This window comes from Lampris incognitus, chromosome 16 (genome assembly GCF_029633865.1).
Source record: "Lampris incognitus isolate fLamInc1 chromosome 16, fLamInc1.hap2, whole genome shotgun sequence".
In the NCBI taxonomy this organism is placed as follows: Eukaryota; Metazoa; Chordata; class Actinopteri; order Lampriformes; family Lampridae; genus Lampris; species Lampris incognitus.
Genome location: NC_079226.1, coordinates 37,468,165 through 37,484,152, shown reverse-complemented (window position 1 = coordinate 37,484,152; position 15,988 = coordinate 37,468,165). Strand labels below are relative to the sequence as shown.

Sequence of the window (15,988 nt, the reverse complement as noted above, 5' to 3'; positions counted from 1 at the left end):
GGAACACCTAAAAACACAATATAGACCTCGATGAATGAAATATTTCAGCTGAAAATCTTTATTTATTAGACAGAGGAATATGTTTAGAGCAAAATAACCTAAGAATGATCAATGGAAATCAAAATCATTAGCCCATTAAGGTCTGGATTCAGAATCATACTCAAAATCAAAGTGGAAAATGAGAACATAGGCTGATCCAACTTCTGTGGAAATTCTTCAAGACGATTCAAAATGAGGCTCAGTAGTGTGTGTGGCCTCCACGTGCCTGTATGCACTCCCTACAACGTCTGGGCATGCTCCTGATGAGACGACGGATGGTCTCCTGAGGGATCTCCTCCCAGACCTGGATCAGGGCATCGGTCAACTCCTGGACAGTCTGTGGTGCGACATCGCGTTGGCGGATGGTACGAGACATGATGTCCCAGAGGTGCTCGATTGGATTCAGGTCTGGGGAACGTGCAGGCCAGTCCATAGCATCAATGCCCTCGACATACAGGAACTGCTGACACACTCTGGCCACATGAGGACGAGCATTGTCATGCATGAGCAGGAACCCAGGGCCCACGGCACCAGCATATGGTCTGACAATGGGTCTGAGGATCTCATCCCGGTACCTAATGGCAGTCATGGTACCTCTGGCTAGCACGTAGAGGTCTGTGCGGCCCTCCAAGGATATGCCTCCCCAGACCATCACTGACCCTCCGCCAAACCGGTCATGCTGGAGGATGTTGCAGGCAGCAGAACGTTCTCCACAGCGTCTCCAGACTCTCTCACGTCTGTCACATGTGTTCAGTGTGAACCTACTTTCATCTGTGAAGAGCACAGGGCGCCAATGGCGAATCTGCCAACCAAGATGTTCTCTGGCAAAGGTCAATCGGGCTGCACGGTGTTGGGCTGTGAGCACAGGCCCCAATTGTGGACGTCGGGCCCTCATACCATCCTCATGCATTCTGTTTCTCACTGTTTGAGCAGAAACCTGCACATTAGTGGCCTGTTGAAGGTCCGGCAGTGCTCCTTCTGTTCCTCCTTGCACAAAGGACCAGATAGTGGTCCTGCTGCGGGGTTGTTGTCCTCCTGCGGCCCCCTCCACGTCTCCTGGTGTACTGGCCTGTCTCCTGGTACCTCCTCCATGCTCTGGACACTGTGCTGGGAGACACATCAAATCTTCTTGCCACAGCACGCATTGATGTGCCATCCTGCATGAGCTGCACTACCTGAGCAACTTCTGTAGGTTGCAGATACTGCCTCATGCCACCTCTAGTGGTGAGGGCACTAGCAAAATGAAAAACTAACCAAAGATCGGCCAGAAAAGATGAGGACAGGCAAATGGTCTGCAAATCCATTCCTTTTATAGGGGTTGTCTTGCAAATTGTCTGATTTCCACCTGGTGGAAATTAGACAATTTACCAACAAGTGAAATTGATTCACAAATCAGTGTTGCTTCCTAACTGGACAGGTGGATATCTCAAAAGTGTGATTGACTTGGAGCTACATTGCATTGCTTATGTGTTCCCTTTATTTTTTTGAGCAGTGTATATATATATATACATACACAAACCCCAATTCCAATGAAGTTGGGACATTGTGTAAAACGTGAATAAAAACAGAATACAATTTGCAAATCCTTTTCGACCTATATTCAATTGAATACAGTACAAAGACAAGATATTTAATGTTCAAACTGAAAAACTTTATTGTTTTTTTGCAAATATTCACTCATTTTGAATTTGATGCCTGCAACACGTTCCAAAGAAGCTGGGACAGGGGCAACAAAAGACTGGGAAAGTTGAGGAGTGCTCAAAAAACACCTGTTTTGGACATTCCACAGGTGAACAGGTTAGTTGGAAACAGGTGAGTGTCATGATTGGGTATAAAAGGAGCATCCCTGAAAGGCTCAGTCGTTCACAAGCAAGGATGGGGCCAGATTCACCCCTTTGTGAACAACTGCGTGAGCAAATAGTCCAACAGTTGAAGAACGTGTCTCAACGTACAATTGCAAGGAATTTAGGGATTTCATCATCTCCAGTCCATAATATCATCACAAGATTCAGAGAATCCAGAGAAATCTCTGCACGTAAGCGGCAAGGCCGAAAACCCACATTGAATGCTCGTGACCTTCGACCCCTCAGGCGGCACTGCATTAAAAACCGACATCATCCTGTAAAGGACATTACCACGTGGGCTCAGGAGCACTTGGGGAATCCATCGTCAGTTAACACAGTTGGTCGCTACATCTACAAGTGCAAGTTAAAACTCTCCCATGCAAAGCCAAAGCCATATATCAACACCACCCAGAAACACCACCGGCTTCTCTGGCCCGAGCTCATCTGAGATGGACTGACGCAAAGTGGAAAAGTGCGCTGTGGTCTGACGAGTCCACATTTCACATTGTTTTTGGAAATCATGGACGTAGTGTCCTCCGGGCTAAAGAGGAAAAGGACCATCCAGATTGTTATCAGCACAAAGTCCAAAAGCCAGCATCTGTGACGGTATGGGGGGGTGTTAGTGCCCATGGCATCATGGGTAGCTTGCACATCTGTGAAGGCACCATTAATGCTGGAAGGTACATACAGGTTTTGGAGCAACATGTGCTGCCATCCAAGCGACGTCTTTTTCAGGGACGTCCCTGCTTATTTCAGCAAGACAATGCCAAGCCACATTCTGCACGTGTTCCTACAGCGGGGCTTCGTAGTAAAAGAGTGCGGGTACTGGACTGGCCTGCCTGCAGTCCAGACCTGTCTCCCATTGAACATGTGTGGTGCATTATGAAGCACGAAATACGACAACGGAGACCCCAGGCTGTTGAGCAACTGAAGTCGCACATCAAGCAAGAATGGGGAAGAATTCCACCTACGAAGCTTCAACAATTAGTGTCCTCAGTTCCCAAACGCTTATTGAGTGTTGTTAAAAGGAAAGGTGATGTAACACAGTGGTGAACATGCCCCTGTCCCAGCTTCTTTGGAATGTGTTGCAGGCATCACATTCAAAATGAGTCAATATTTGCAAAAAACAATAAAGTTTATCAGTTTGAACATTAAATATCTTGTCTTTGTAGTGTATTCAACTGAATATAGGTCGAAAAGGATTTGCAAATCATTGTATTCTGTTTTTATTCACATTTCACACAACGTCCCAACTTCATTGGAATTGGGGTTTGTAAGTACACATATCCTATAATGAAATATGAAGCATTTATAGACAAGCGTACACAGTTTGAAGCATAGATAATCATGAAAAACCTGGTTTTGCAGGTGTACTCAAACTTTTGACTGGTAGAGCGATATAAATAAAGTTGGATTGAATTGAATTGAATATACAGTTTCCTTAAGTTGATTGTAAAACTACAAACAGAATAATACATGGGAATTCTATAATGTTCCATAAATTATTACTAATACTCCATACTAATGATCTAGCAATGGCAGGTATATCAGTAGCCTAGAGTCAGCTGTAGTGAACTAGTTGATTTTGGTGATTTCTGAAAGGAGAATATTGTAGACTACATCGCACACCTACTTTTTTCCTCAACTATATTCTCAAGGCTGTTTTTAGGGGGAGGTCCAAGACAAGGCCATTTGCATTTTTGTAATAGGCCTACCTCTAAGGCCCCTTAGCACTTGATGGGTCTCAGGCCTTTCTCCCCCTTTTCCCCACCCCTACACAAATGTATCACACATTTATCACCCCTACACACATTTATTACACGGACAAGCCATAGGTGGTGCCTCAGCCAGATGCTGTTAAAAAGTTGTGTGTTGTGCCTCCGGCCAGTCACGTCAGATGAAAATGATGCGAGGGCTGCGGCCAGTACCAAATACATGGAGGGGGAGGATTTTTTTGTTGTTGTAAATAACTAATACTTTTACATATTGTGGGATGGGAATGACATAAATGATGGCATATACAGGGGGTGTATGTCTAATATTACACATATGTATATATCTAGTAGTGGTGGAAAATCAAACTTTGTAAAAGTGGGGGAGTCTTGTTCTCCCTGACCCCCCGCCCACCCCCCATATTTTGCGCCGATGGTCTCTTCCCAGAGATCCTCTATTTTTCTGATGTGGCTGTCTTATGAGATGCTGGGTTGTGAATATGCATTACACAATAATAATAATAATAATACTTACATTTATATAGCAAAGTGCTTCACATTGAAGGGGTTAACTCACCTCAACCACCACCAATGGGTAGCACCACCTGAGTGATGCATGGCATCCATTTTGCACCAGAATGCTCACCACACATCAGCTTGAGGTGGAGAGGGGGGAATCGCTGAGCCAGTTACATGGGGGGATGATTAGGTGGTCTGATGGAAGAACCAGGTTGGGAATTTTGCCAGGACACCGGGGAACCCCTACTCTTTGCGATAAGTGCCATGGGATCTTTAATGACCACAGCGAGTCAGGACCTTGGTTTAACGTCTCATCCGAAGGACGGCATCTCCTACACCAGTGTCCCCGTCACTACACTGGGGCATTGGGATTTGATATTTGTTGGTTTTATTAGGACCAGAGAGAAGACTTCCCCTACTCGCCCACCAACACCACTTCCGGCAACAATTCAGTTTTCCCGGGAGGTCTCCCATCCAAGTACTAGCCAAGTCCATACCTGCTTAGTGTCCGTCATTTGGCAGAGCCAGGGTACACGTTGGTATGGCTGCCAGCCGAAACTCAGCATGCTGGGAAATTAGACAGCTCTCCAGCTCTCTTTAGGCATGCATCCTGTGGACAAACACACAATGACAGGACTGTGACAAAGGCTAAGGGGCACTTTGTTTTTCTTTGTCTTGGCAGACATAGGTCAAACTGAGTTGGTGCACAAGTCTTGGCATTTGTGTGACTGTGAGATGAACAGGGTTTGCCATAAAGGACTGTGAAAGGAAATATTGAGAGTTAAAGCACAGTATTTAGTCAGTTGGATATCTAGTCATTTCACTGATCAAATATAGTATACCTGTTTTATATTCTAAGCAGGATGAGACAAATGCTAAGATTTACTTGCATATAGCATCTGGAAAAGGTCTATGTAATACCGCTGGTGCACAGCAGGGAGGTTGGGGTCCTTTAGCCCAAGCTGTTCAGCTTTTCCTGTTATCTCCCTCAGTATCTCCAGGGGGGCAAATCTTTGAACTGGGCTCCTCTTCACCTCCACCTCTTCCTTCTGTCTTGCTCTTCCCTGGCCTTTGGGCATGGAGCCCTCAGTCTGAGCCCTCTGGCTTCGATCCTCCACCTGATTCTGCTTGTCCTCGCTCTCATTCTGTTTGTTCCTGGTACTCCTTTTAACCCCTGATCCTAACTCCAGCTTTATACCACTTTGAATGTGCTGCTCCTGCAAAGTAAATCAGCCCCAGTCTTTATCTGCCCCTTCTCCCGGGGTGAGACTCCTTCTGGTGAGATGCATGTTCCCTCCCTGGAAGGTCAAATTCTTCTTTATCCTCTTCCCTCCTGCTTCCACCAAGCCCCTTGTCTATGTCCTGATATCTCTGGACCAATGTCGCCACTACACCCTGGCATGTCACTAGAGTGTTATTCGTGGTCAAAGTGATCCCCACTTCTATCAGAAGGCAGTCGACCCTCCCAGCCTCTTCCTGTACTTTCTGCAGCCCCTGCTACGCTGCTGCCTGCCAGGAAGCTCTCTCCCAAGCCCAGGCAGCCTCATCTCCCTCGTTTCCATCTCAGCTGTGCCTCTGGAGGGCTTGCAGGGGTGGGAACCCGGCCTCTGCCTTCTCGAGCTCAGCTAGGGAGCACTCCAAGGCCTGGGCAGCAGACTGACTCTTCTCCAGACAGTGTTTGAGTTGGCTGAGATTCTGGCCAATGTTGTCTCAGAGAACGTGGAAAAGGGATGCAGATACATCACAAAACAGCCCTTTATTCTCCTCCTCCGCGTCTTGTCTGGATAGCGTTCTCATTCCAGATTGCGGTCTTCCCTCCATTTCCTGAATATTCAACCAGGGATTAGTACATATCCACTTTTTACTCTGCAGTCTTTAAAAAGGTATTAATGTGTAAACCAGGAGTGTAGCATTACTTTAAGGTAGATGTAGTGCTGGGATCAGCCATGCTCAAGTAGGAGATGTCTATCGGGTGTCTGGTGGTCTGGTCTAGTGGATCTGTGATCAGTGCAGTCTGTTGATTTACTGACTCCATCAGGTCAACGGTAGCATTTAGAGATGCCATTCTAACACATACCAGGGAAAGAAAAGTCACACCTTTTATATTTTCCAGTACTGTGAGATGGTATGCCTGCGAGATTTAAGTCGTCGTATTTAAAGGTAACGTGTTAAACAAAGTAATTCGTTTATTTATTTTGTTGCTTTTAGAAGAGCAACATCATTCAGATCCACGTGTTCACACCCAACATGTTTGGTGTGGTATATGCAGATACATGCAGAGAATATGGTATATGTGGTATATGTGGCATATGCAAATATGCAGAGAAATACATCTGTCAATTTAACACGTAGAGAAATGACCATTTTAACATCTTGTATTTATACATAAGACATCAATATCAAATATATTAAAACAAAAAAGATAAAACAAAAACCAATACTGACAACATCAGACTGTACGAGGGAGATGGAAGCTTAAATGTATATTATGCAATCTATATATTTTTATTAGAAAGTATTTTTATTTTCCCTATTATTTGAGAGGTCTTAATAGCTTTTTTTGTCCGTTGTTATCTCAGAAACAGAGTCAAAGAGATGTAGTTCAACACAAAACAACCGGATATTGGGTGTGATCTGAAGCACTTCAGGCTTATGTATGTGATATTTGCCGACAAGACAGATAAGCTTGAGAGCATTGTTAGTGGATTGTGAGTCTGGTATAGTATATGAGTATTAAAGTATTAGTATAATAGTATAAGTACATCAGCCTGATTTGACAGTATTATAATTACAATTTAATAATAGATTATAATTCATTAATATAATATATTTGAGCATATATATATATATAATATAAATATATATTATATATATTTAAGTATATATATTAGTATATTTCAGTATAATGTATTTTATAACTGATGATCCGCTGTGGCGACCTCTAACGGGAGCAGCCGAAAGTAGTAGTAGTAGTATATAATATATTTTATACCTGATGATCCGCTGTGGCGACCTCTAATGGGAGCAGCCGAAAGTAGTGGTAGTAGTAGTAGTAGTAGTGGTAGTAGTAGTAGTAGTAGAAGTATAATATATTTCAGAATATATAATGATTATTTATTACCGTATTTTGTTTATCTGCTTAAAACTGGCTGCTACACGTGACCTTTAGCCTAGAAAGAAAATGGAACTCCGTGACATCATAATGGCTGACGGAATGCACTTACCAAGTTCCGGCCACCTGTCAATCCAGATGAATGCGAACAACCCATGAGAGCAGACCTTTCAACACATCTTTCTAGTTATTTTATATCAGTTTGTTCGTTTTAGTCCGGATTTTCACATCCTTATATTCTAACACACTTTGCTATTATCATGAGCTGTAAGTATGTCCACAAATTTGTGCAATATGTCGAGTCCATGTTTAATTTAAAAGCCATATGCATTTGTCACACACTATGAATTGATGTGAAGGACTCAAATACATTTGTTAAGACAGAGTTAGGATATCTAACACTATCTGTTGGTTCCACACTAGCGTTGTGTGTTTGTACATGTCATTTGTATCATCTTGACCTCAAAAATAATCATTGACGATCTACAAAAAGAGGAAAATTCAAGTGCAAAACGAAAACTCTTTTCTTCAGAGGGACAATCTATTCAACCCTCCATTACCGGCGTCCGGGTAGCGGAGCGGTCTAGTCCGTTGCCTACCAACATGGGGATTGCCAGTCCGAATCCCCATGTTACCTCAGGCTTGGTCGGGCATCCATTCATCCATCCACCATCCAAACCGCTTATCCTCTCTCAGGGCCGCGGGCGTCCCTACAGACACAATTGGCCGTGTCTGCAGGAGGGAAGCCGGATGTGGGCATGTGTCCTGGTCACTGCACTAGCGCCTCCTCTGGTCAGTTGAAGCGCCTGTTTGAGGGGACACTGGGGGGAATAGTGTGATCCTCCCACGCGCTACGTCCCCCTGGCGAAACTCCTCACTGTCAGGCGAAAAGAAGCGGCTGGCGACTCCACATGTATTGGAGGAGACATGTGGTAGTCTGCAGCCCTCCCCGGATCGGCAGAGGGGATGGACGGCTCAGAAGAGTGGGGTAATTGGCCAAGTACAATTGGGGAGAAAAAAAAAAGGGGGGGGACCCTCCACTACCAATGCTGAGAGTTTTTTAACATGGCTAACTGTGAAGAATGTGTCATTTTTCCCAGAGGAAAGTCCTGCACTTTAGGCAGAATATTGCTGTTTGTTTCACACTGTGCATTCCTGAGGGTTGCATGATACATTTTATCATGGTAAACCCTAACTCTAGTCTGCTCCACAAGGCTGCACCACATTTTAGGCCCTCCACCTTGCCCCACTACCTTCTATCTGCAGGGCTCATGAACATAATCCTACTTTCTTGCAACCTTTTCTCAGCTATTAAACCTTTGCTTGAGAAGAAATGTCATAACGTTGCCATGATTAGTCAGCCTCAAGTCTTTCCTTTCTTAGTAACTGACTGCATCAATATTTATATATTGTCATACAACAGTTTTCATTCTGGTTTTCATGCCACCAGCAGCACAGACAACAGTTTTTTCACAATATCCTGATACATAGAGGCTTGAGAAGTGGGTTGCCCTTTCAAGCACATTGTTAGTTTGTACCTGCTAGGTTTCAAGTCCTCTTTTTCCTCTGGTAATTATAACTGCTATGCAAATGAAACGTCTCCCTATCATTGTGCCCTTGTGGTTTAAACTTTATATGTTTCCACTTGGTAAAGTTATTTGAAAACACGGGCCTCATTCATCAATCGTTCGTACGTGCAAACTTGTTCTGAAACAGCCGTGTAATATTTTAGCTCTCAAGATTGTCTGACAGTCAGCAGCAAAGCCTGATGGTTATGTGTAATCCCTTCCCCCTCACATCTGTGCTCTACCTCTTCCAATGAGGAATCACCCAGGGTTGCAAAGACATCAGTGTTAGCCAGTTGGTGTCTAAATTCAGGGGTTAGCCAGGTTCTACACTGGTCTCTGAGACAAAGTTCAGGTCTCAAATATTACATGGTGTGTAATGCAACCCATGGTTATGCTGATGATACACACCTTTTCATCATGGTTCCTGCTGATCTGAGACCTGTGAACTCCCTGTTTGGGTGTACTGAGAATACACATGTATGGATGTCTCAACATTTCTGCAACACAGCAGAAATAAGCCCGTCTGTCTTCCATCCTAGCAAAGAGGAAAAGAGAGACGATCAGCTCAGAGGGGAGTAAGGAGGGAGCTAAGAGAAGGAGGACAGCATCAAACAGCTCTCAAGCAGAGCTGCGCAAGGGGGTGAGGAGGATGCGGACATGTACATGGAGGAAGAATGAGAGTCAGACATGTCCATGTTTTCATCTTTTCATGTACCCCTGTGTTTCAGGAGGATACCCCGGTCCAAAGGCAGAGCCCCAGAGCCAGCCGCACCTGCTCGAAGAGTCGCCAGCACAATCAAAATGAGGGTGGCTCACATAACACCGTTCCTTGCAAGTCCAAAAGAACTGCCAAGTCATACAGCAGAGGTCAGCTGATACACAATAACACAGACAGACAGACAGACACATATAAATACAGATAGACAGATAAACAGGTGTGTGTGTGTGTGTGTGTGTGTTTAGCTGACTTTGAGGACAAATACGAGGAAATGGAGCAGTTGGGTGAAGGAGGCTTTGGCGCCGTCTATGCTGGCCGCCGCAAAGAGGACAATTTACAGGTAAGACTTACAAACAGTGGCGTGGGGACACAAGACCTCTAATCTATGTCCTTTTTGAGGGGGGGGGTCTTAATTGACAGGAGTACTTCGTTGCTTTAACAGCCAACATAATGTAAGCTGATGAGCTATTACAGCGCCCAGTATCATTTTACACAAAATGGCATCATGCAGATGCAAGACTTGCACATGCTAGTTATCTACCTTCTTGCCGTACAAAATATAGGCTAGCTACACAATATTGTCCAGCTGCTCGGACGCAAAGTACAGATTTGAAAATAAACATAAGAAGCACTCACTGATGTTTAAAGGTTCACGTTCACATCATACAGTATCAGTAGGCCACATGTATCAATCACATGACCTACATACCCCGTTGTATGTGCTGGACATATCCTCAGTAGATTGTGTGTGTTTGTGTGTGTGTGTGTGTGTGCTGTAGGTGGCAATAAAACACATCCCCCTGGAAAAGGCAACCAGGATGATCCCAATGGTAAATTCACGCGTCCTCATCATATCTTGAAACATCGTCATTTCAAACCTGTGTTCTTTCATTAGCGGCCCGTGTGCTCAGTGTATGTGACGCATATTTAAAACAAAACACCTCTATTACTCTTCCCTCATCCTTTAGTGTGAGCCTAGTTAGTTACCCAAAGCTATCTAAAATCCACACGCTCTCATCACATTTCACTGCCTTGTTTCACCGTTAATTTCTGTCTTATTTTCATCGGCATCCATGGGTGGTCCTCAGACACTCATTACAACTCTTTGTGTTTCTCAGATTATTGATGGGAACCTGCAGCGCTGCCCCCTGGAGGTGATGCTGATGGTGCTTGCAGGAGGTCAACCAGCAGCCATCGGTAAGCACTCAGCAGTGACTCTGGTGGACTGGTTTGAGGTGGAGCGAGACCTGGTCTTGGTGATGGAGAGACCCGTCCCCTCTATTGACCTCTTCTACTACCTCGAGACTGTGGGGGGCTCCCTGCAGGAGGAGGAGGCTAAGGTGAGTGGGTGAAAAGATGGATGGTTGATGGAGGATGGATGGACAGACAGACAGATGGATGGGCCAGCATGTGCTTATGTGTGCGGGTGTTGGGGTGTGTGTTTGTGGGGTGTACCCCCAATAGATTAATCCAGACAGTGATGTCATATCCTTTCTCATTCTTTTCTTGTTTCTACCTCTCTTTCCCTCTCTCTCTCTCTCTGTGTTTCTCAGCCCTTCATGAAGCAACTGGTGAGCATGATGGCAGATGTTCATGCCAGAGGAGTTCTCCACCGGGACCTCAAACTGGAGAACATCCTGGTGGAGACTGGCACCGACACCCCACGTCTCAGGCTCATCGACTTCGGTTGCGGCTGCCTCCTGAAAAATGGACTCTACAGGAGGTTCTTCGGTAACTTCCTGAGTTCACTTTGTTGTGTTTCACATGTTTGCCTGTGTCTTTAGCCTTCTCTGCTGGACTATGTCCAAGTATGAAGTACTACTACTACACATACTACTAGTATGAAGTACTACTACTACACATACTACTAGTATGAAGTACTTATTGTTAAAGTTACACAATGCCTGACCTGCCCACTTTGGCCCTCTTTCTCCTTTATCCTTACCATTCTCTGGCTCTCTCTCTCTTCTCTCTCTCTCTCTGTATTGTAGGCACCACCCTATACACTCCACCAGAGTGGTTCACGCGTGGTTGCTACAGAGCAGATGCCTGCACTGTGTGGCAGCTGGGTGTGTTGCTGTACGAAATTCTTTGTGGCGCGGCCCCATTTAACACCAGAAGGGAAATTATCTCTGAGGAACCTGACATCAGTGCCAAGCTGTCCCCAGGTAAGATGGACATGTGCACACTTGATGCATGTAAACATGATGTCTCTCTCTCTCTCTCTCTCTCTCTCTCTCTCTCTCTCTCTCTCTCTCTCTCTCTCTCTCTCTCTCCCACTCACACACACACACACACACACACACACACACACACACACACACACACACACACACACACACTGTATGTGGTTGTGATCCTTGTCTTTCTCTCCAGGTTGTGAGGATTTGCTGCAGAAGTGTCTGTCCAAGTGTCCCGTAGAACGACCCTCCTTGGAGGAGCTGCAGCGCCACCCCTGGCTGAACTGATGCAACCACGTTCAGCTGTGTGTCATGACCTGGTTACAGTCTGGTCATGTGTGATAATGTACATAGTATAAAAAATATTTGAAAATTAAAAAAATAATTTTTTGTTGATGGATGCTTGATGGAGTAACGTCTTAATATAACTATTTCTCAGTTAAGATGCTTGTTTAAATGTACACAACACAACAACTTATTTCGTCTTGAAACCAGATAAGGAAACAATTACTGATTGTGGGAGAATACAACAGCTGCAGGTATCGCGTTCATGTATTTTCAGAACTAATCAGATGGCGCCACCTAGGGGTTGATGCTCTTTCATGCATTATGTTTCAGAATTTGGTGGTCAACATGTTGTGGCCAGCAAATGAGACTAACACTAATAACTTACACATGACTGACTTCATTTGTTTTTTTACCTTTTAAACTTGGGTCAGGTGGATCTGTTAGTCCAGTTTTCATGGCTTCATTTCTGTTAGGATTAGTTTACCCCTCTTTTTTGGTAGTGGGGCCATGTGTGGTCCACTGGCCCCCAGAACTGCACCTCATATCGATTTCTGACACCTTCAACTCTGAGTACACACTTCAGTCTTCTGTAAACGATTGTCAACAGCATTCAGCCAATCTTCTAGATGTGAATGTAGAGAAAATAGAGGAAGTGGTCACTGACGTTGGTGAAGCACCATCCCATCTACAACATCTTACTGTTGTAGCAACAACACAGAGAGTGGAGCTGGGTACCATCACAGGAACTCTTTATTATTTGCCATTTCACTTCATGCACTTGCGTATGTGAAATTAAACAAAATGCCATTTCCCCAGCCCACAGCAGTGCAACACAAGACAAAAACACATCCAAACACTACAAGAACACACATATCCAAACTAAAACATATATCAAAACTAAACAAATAAATCACTGTCCAAGGGAATGAACACCAGCCAGGACGAGTGTCGGAACTGCTGGTCTGCATGGGTTAGCAGTTAGCTTAGCCCGCCCCGCTTCCGCATCCTGTTAGAATGCCCTTGGCATTTCCTCCTTGGGTGCAGCTCCAGGCAGGGGCCGTGGTCCCCGAGCCCACTGGACAAAGCAGACCAAACTCTCCCAGCCGATCTAGCGCTAGCCCTCCCAGCCAGACACCCTCGACACACCTCCCCACACTCCTCACGATGACATCAAAAACACTACAGTCAACGCCAGGTGAGGATGCCGCCAGACCGCCCTCGGTTTTATCAGAACTGGCGGTCTGCATGGGCTAGCAGATAGCTAAGCCTGCCCCGCTCTCCCAGCCGATCCGGCGCCAGCTCTCCCAGCTATCAAACAAAGACAAAACTTGGATGCAGAAGTGGACAAAGACTGCATGGATGGTACTGGGTTAGGCTGCCGTAAATGTGAATTAGCGTCGCCATCTTCCGACACCAGCACTGGGAGCGGCCGCCACAAACCTGAATTTGTGCAGCCATCTTCCCACACTGGAACCGACACACAGCAAACTTATCTTTGAAACCAAGTGCATGCCAAATGTCAATCAAGGCTGTTTTTCCTTAACAAGCCCACAAGACTTAATGTCAGTTAGTCAACCCTCAATACATTTTACACCTGCTTTGTTGAGTCAGCAGTGACCTACATTTTAACAGCTTGGTATGGCTCTCTCCTGTGATTGCCTGGCAGCCTGTCCAGGGTGTCTCCCTGCCTGCCGCCCGATGACTGCTGGGATAGGCTCCAGCTTCCCCGCGACCCTGAGAGTAGGATAAGTGGTTTGGATGATGGATGGATGAATGAATGGTATGGCTCTCTTAGTAAGATTAAGCTAAAGAGGGTGATATTGCAGTTCAGAAACAAGACCATGTCTTCAAAAATTGCTGTCAATCTGTTAAAGCTTAGAAAAATCAACAGAACAACTTCAACCCAGAACTCTTGAGAGTAAGAACATTCATAGAATAACTGAGAAATAGATTCAATTTCTGTTTTGCACAAAGCGCATACTGAATATCTTCTTTAAATCCATGCAAAAATGTATTGCAAGTGTAGTATCTTTGTAATACCTTTATGTGAACTTCTTTTATTTTATTTGGAATGAGGAAGTTATTAGGGTTTCAAAGCCACATCCAAGGATGTAGGGTAGCACTCGCCAATTTGAAAAAGGACAGGGACAGTGCCTCATTTTCACCAATATATTTTGGCCAGCAAAACATGCTAACGTTTTGGCCTACTGCTACAGGCCTTCATCAGAGCATGAGTGTAACTAATGGCATGTGATCTATATAGGGCTTCATAGTGGTCACATGATACAGGACATGAAATGGTCACATGACAGGCCAGTGAGGCCACATGCAAAGGTTACATGACACAGATCAGCAAAGGTCACAAGACAGACCAATAAAAAGGTAAAACAGTTCAAACTTAGTTAATACTAACACATTGCTGAGGTAAGATCAACACCCAATTCAGCAATCATTAACCCCAGAATAAAGATTAGGTACCTGGGAAACAGACAGTATAGACAAAATTGGAAGAAATACAAAAAAACACAGTAGGCTACTGCTATTAATTTACAGAGCATGCAGTAGCCATCAGCAACCCCAGGGGGCCAAGTAACCAATCCAAAACCACATAGGAAATAGTGGCCAGCAACAAAGCAACAATTCAAGGGTCAAATCACAACCATTACTCCCATTGCTGCTGAGTCTATATGCAATATATACAATACATCTGAGAGTTACGGACTAGTCGGGTCTAGGGGTTAAGGGTTAAACACGTAATACTAGTCCTAACCTGGAGTGTGCAGAAAAGATGGAAACGAGGGAAGAAACAAGAAGGACTGATTTCCAAGGCAAGAGAAATAGCGGAGGTGGGCTAGCTTACCGAGGTAGCAGGCTGGCAGTTAGCAGATCCCTCCGACAAGGCCTCGGCTGCGTGGGTCTCAGCTCCCGTAAGTGGCGGACACCATCTTGGTATTTTAGTTCCGTTTACGTTGATGGTGGATGGATCCTCAAAAATAAAAGGAAGTTGGTTTTCTTCAAAGTCTTTCAAAGCTGGAATGGCGTGAACCTGTACAGCGTTTTCAAAGTGGCGTATCCTGAGGCGTTTACGCAAACTCCCGCCATTAACTAACTCCGGGGGGATGCCCCGGCATCTCACAGTGACGTCATCTTATAAACGCTGCTTAACCACGCCTCCAACCATTTCTCCATGAAAACCAGTCCAAGTATGAAAAAGAAGAGGGAGAAAGGCAGCTATAACCCCTATCACTTCTAACACTCCTTCCCCCCCTTACAAAAAAAAACCCCAAAAAACAAAAACAAACACCCGGTTTCAATCTATTTTTTTCTTTTTGTTTTTATCCTTTTTATATTGATTATTTTCTTGTTTCTTAAAACAACAACAAGACTATGTACAATTATAACCTAATCCGTTTTTTTTTTATTTTTAATGCCACTGATTCAAGTGCATTACTATCAACAATGCACGCCCAAACTTTTCAAAAATACCCAAACCATATGTTCATCCCCTTGACAGGGTGTCTGCAATAACATTTTCTCTGCCTGGCAAATGCACTACCGTCAGGTATTATGGTTGTAAAATTAAACTCCAACGGAACACTCTCTGACTGGATGTTTTGAACTTTGACAGGAACGTAAGTGGGTTGTGATTAGTGAGGACTACCAGATCAACTCCAGCACTAGTGACCTGTCCCTTTCCAATCTCACATTTGGGCAAGTTGATCACCAACCCCTCGTGTTTAAGATGCTCAAACAGCTGTCTCATATGTTCGATGTGATCAGACGACAAAGTGCTATAGCAAACCACATCATCCAGATATGCGACAGTGTTCTGTAGTTTGGAGGTTACCAAATTCATTAATCTCTGAAAGGTTGCCGGCGCATTTATGCCAAATGTCAAATGGGAGAACCTGACAGTGATACAAACTCCCCTGCATCACAAATGCAGAAATCTTGGTAACACTTTAGTATGGGGAACATAGTCACCATTAATTAGGTGCTTATTAGCAT

General features: G+C 44.6%; 1 protein-coding gene across 1 annotated transcript; it reads left to right on the top strand.

The window, feature by feature from the left end:
* Nucleotides 1-7,486: 7,486 nt before the first annotated feature.
* On the top strand, nt 7,487-11,980 carry LOC130126083 (serine/threonine-protein kinase pim-2-like). Its single transcript, XM_056295448.1, has 8 exons — nt 7,487-7,493; nt 9,334-9,434; nt 9,523-9,661; nt 9,758-9,852; nt 10,631-10,852; nt 11,066-11,243; nt 11,504-11,680; nt 11,889-11,980. The coding sequence occupies exons 1-8, from the start codon at nt 7,487-7,489 to the stop codon at nt 11,978-11,980; spliced, it is 1,011 nt and encodes a 336-aa protein (XP_056151423.1).
* The last annotated feature ends 4,008 nt before the right edge of the window (nt 11,981-15,988 follow it).

Excerpts from the sequence above, each read along its gene's own strand:
- LOC130126083 (XM_056295448.1), top strand. Across the intron at positions 10,853-11,065 it reads TGCAGGAGGAGGAGGCTAAG|CCCTTCATGAAGCAACTGGT; the intron begins GTGAGTGGGTGA and ends TGTGTTTCTCAG. Across the intron at positions 11,244-11,503 it reads ACTCTACAGGAGGTTCTTCG|GCACCACCCTATACACTCCA; the intron begins GTAACTTCCTGA and ends TCTGTATTGTAG.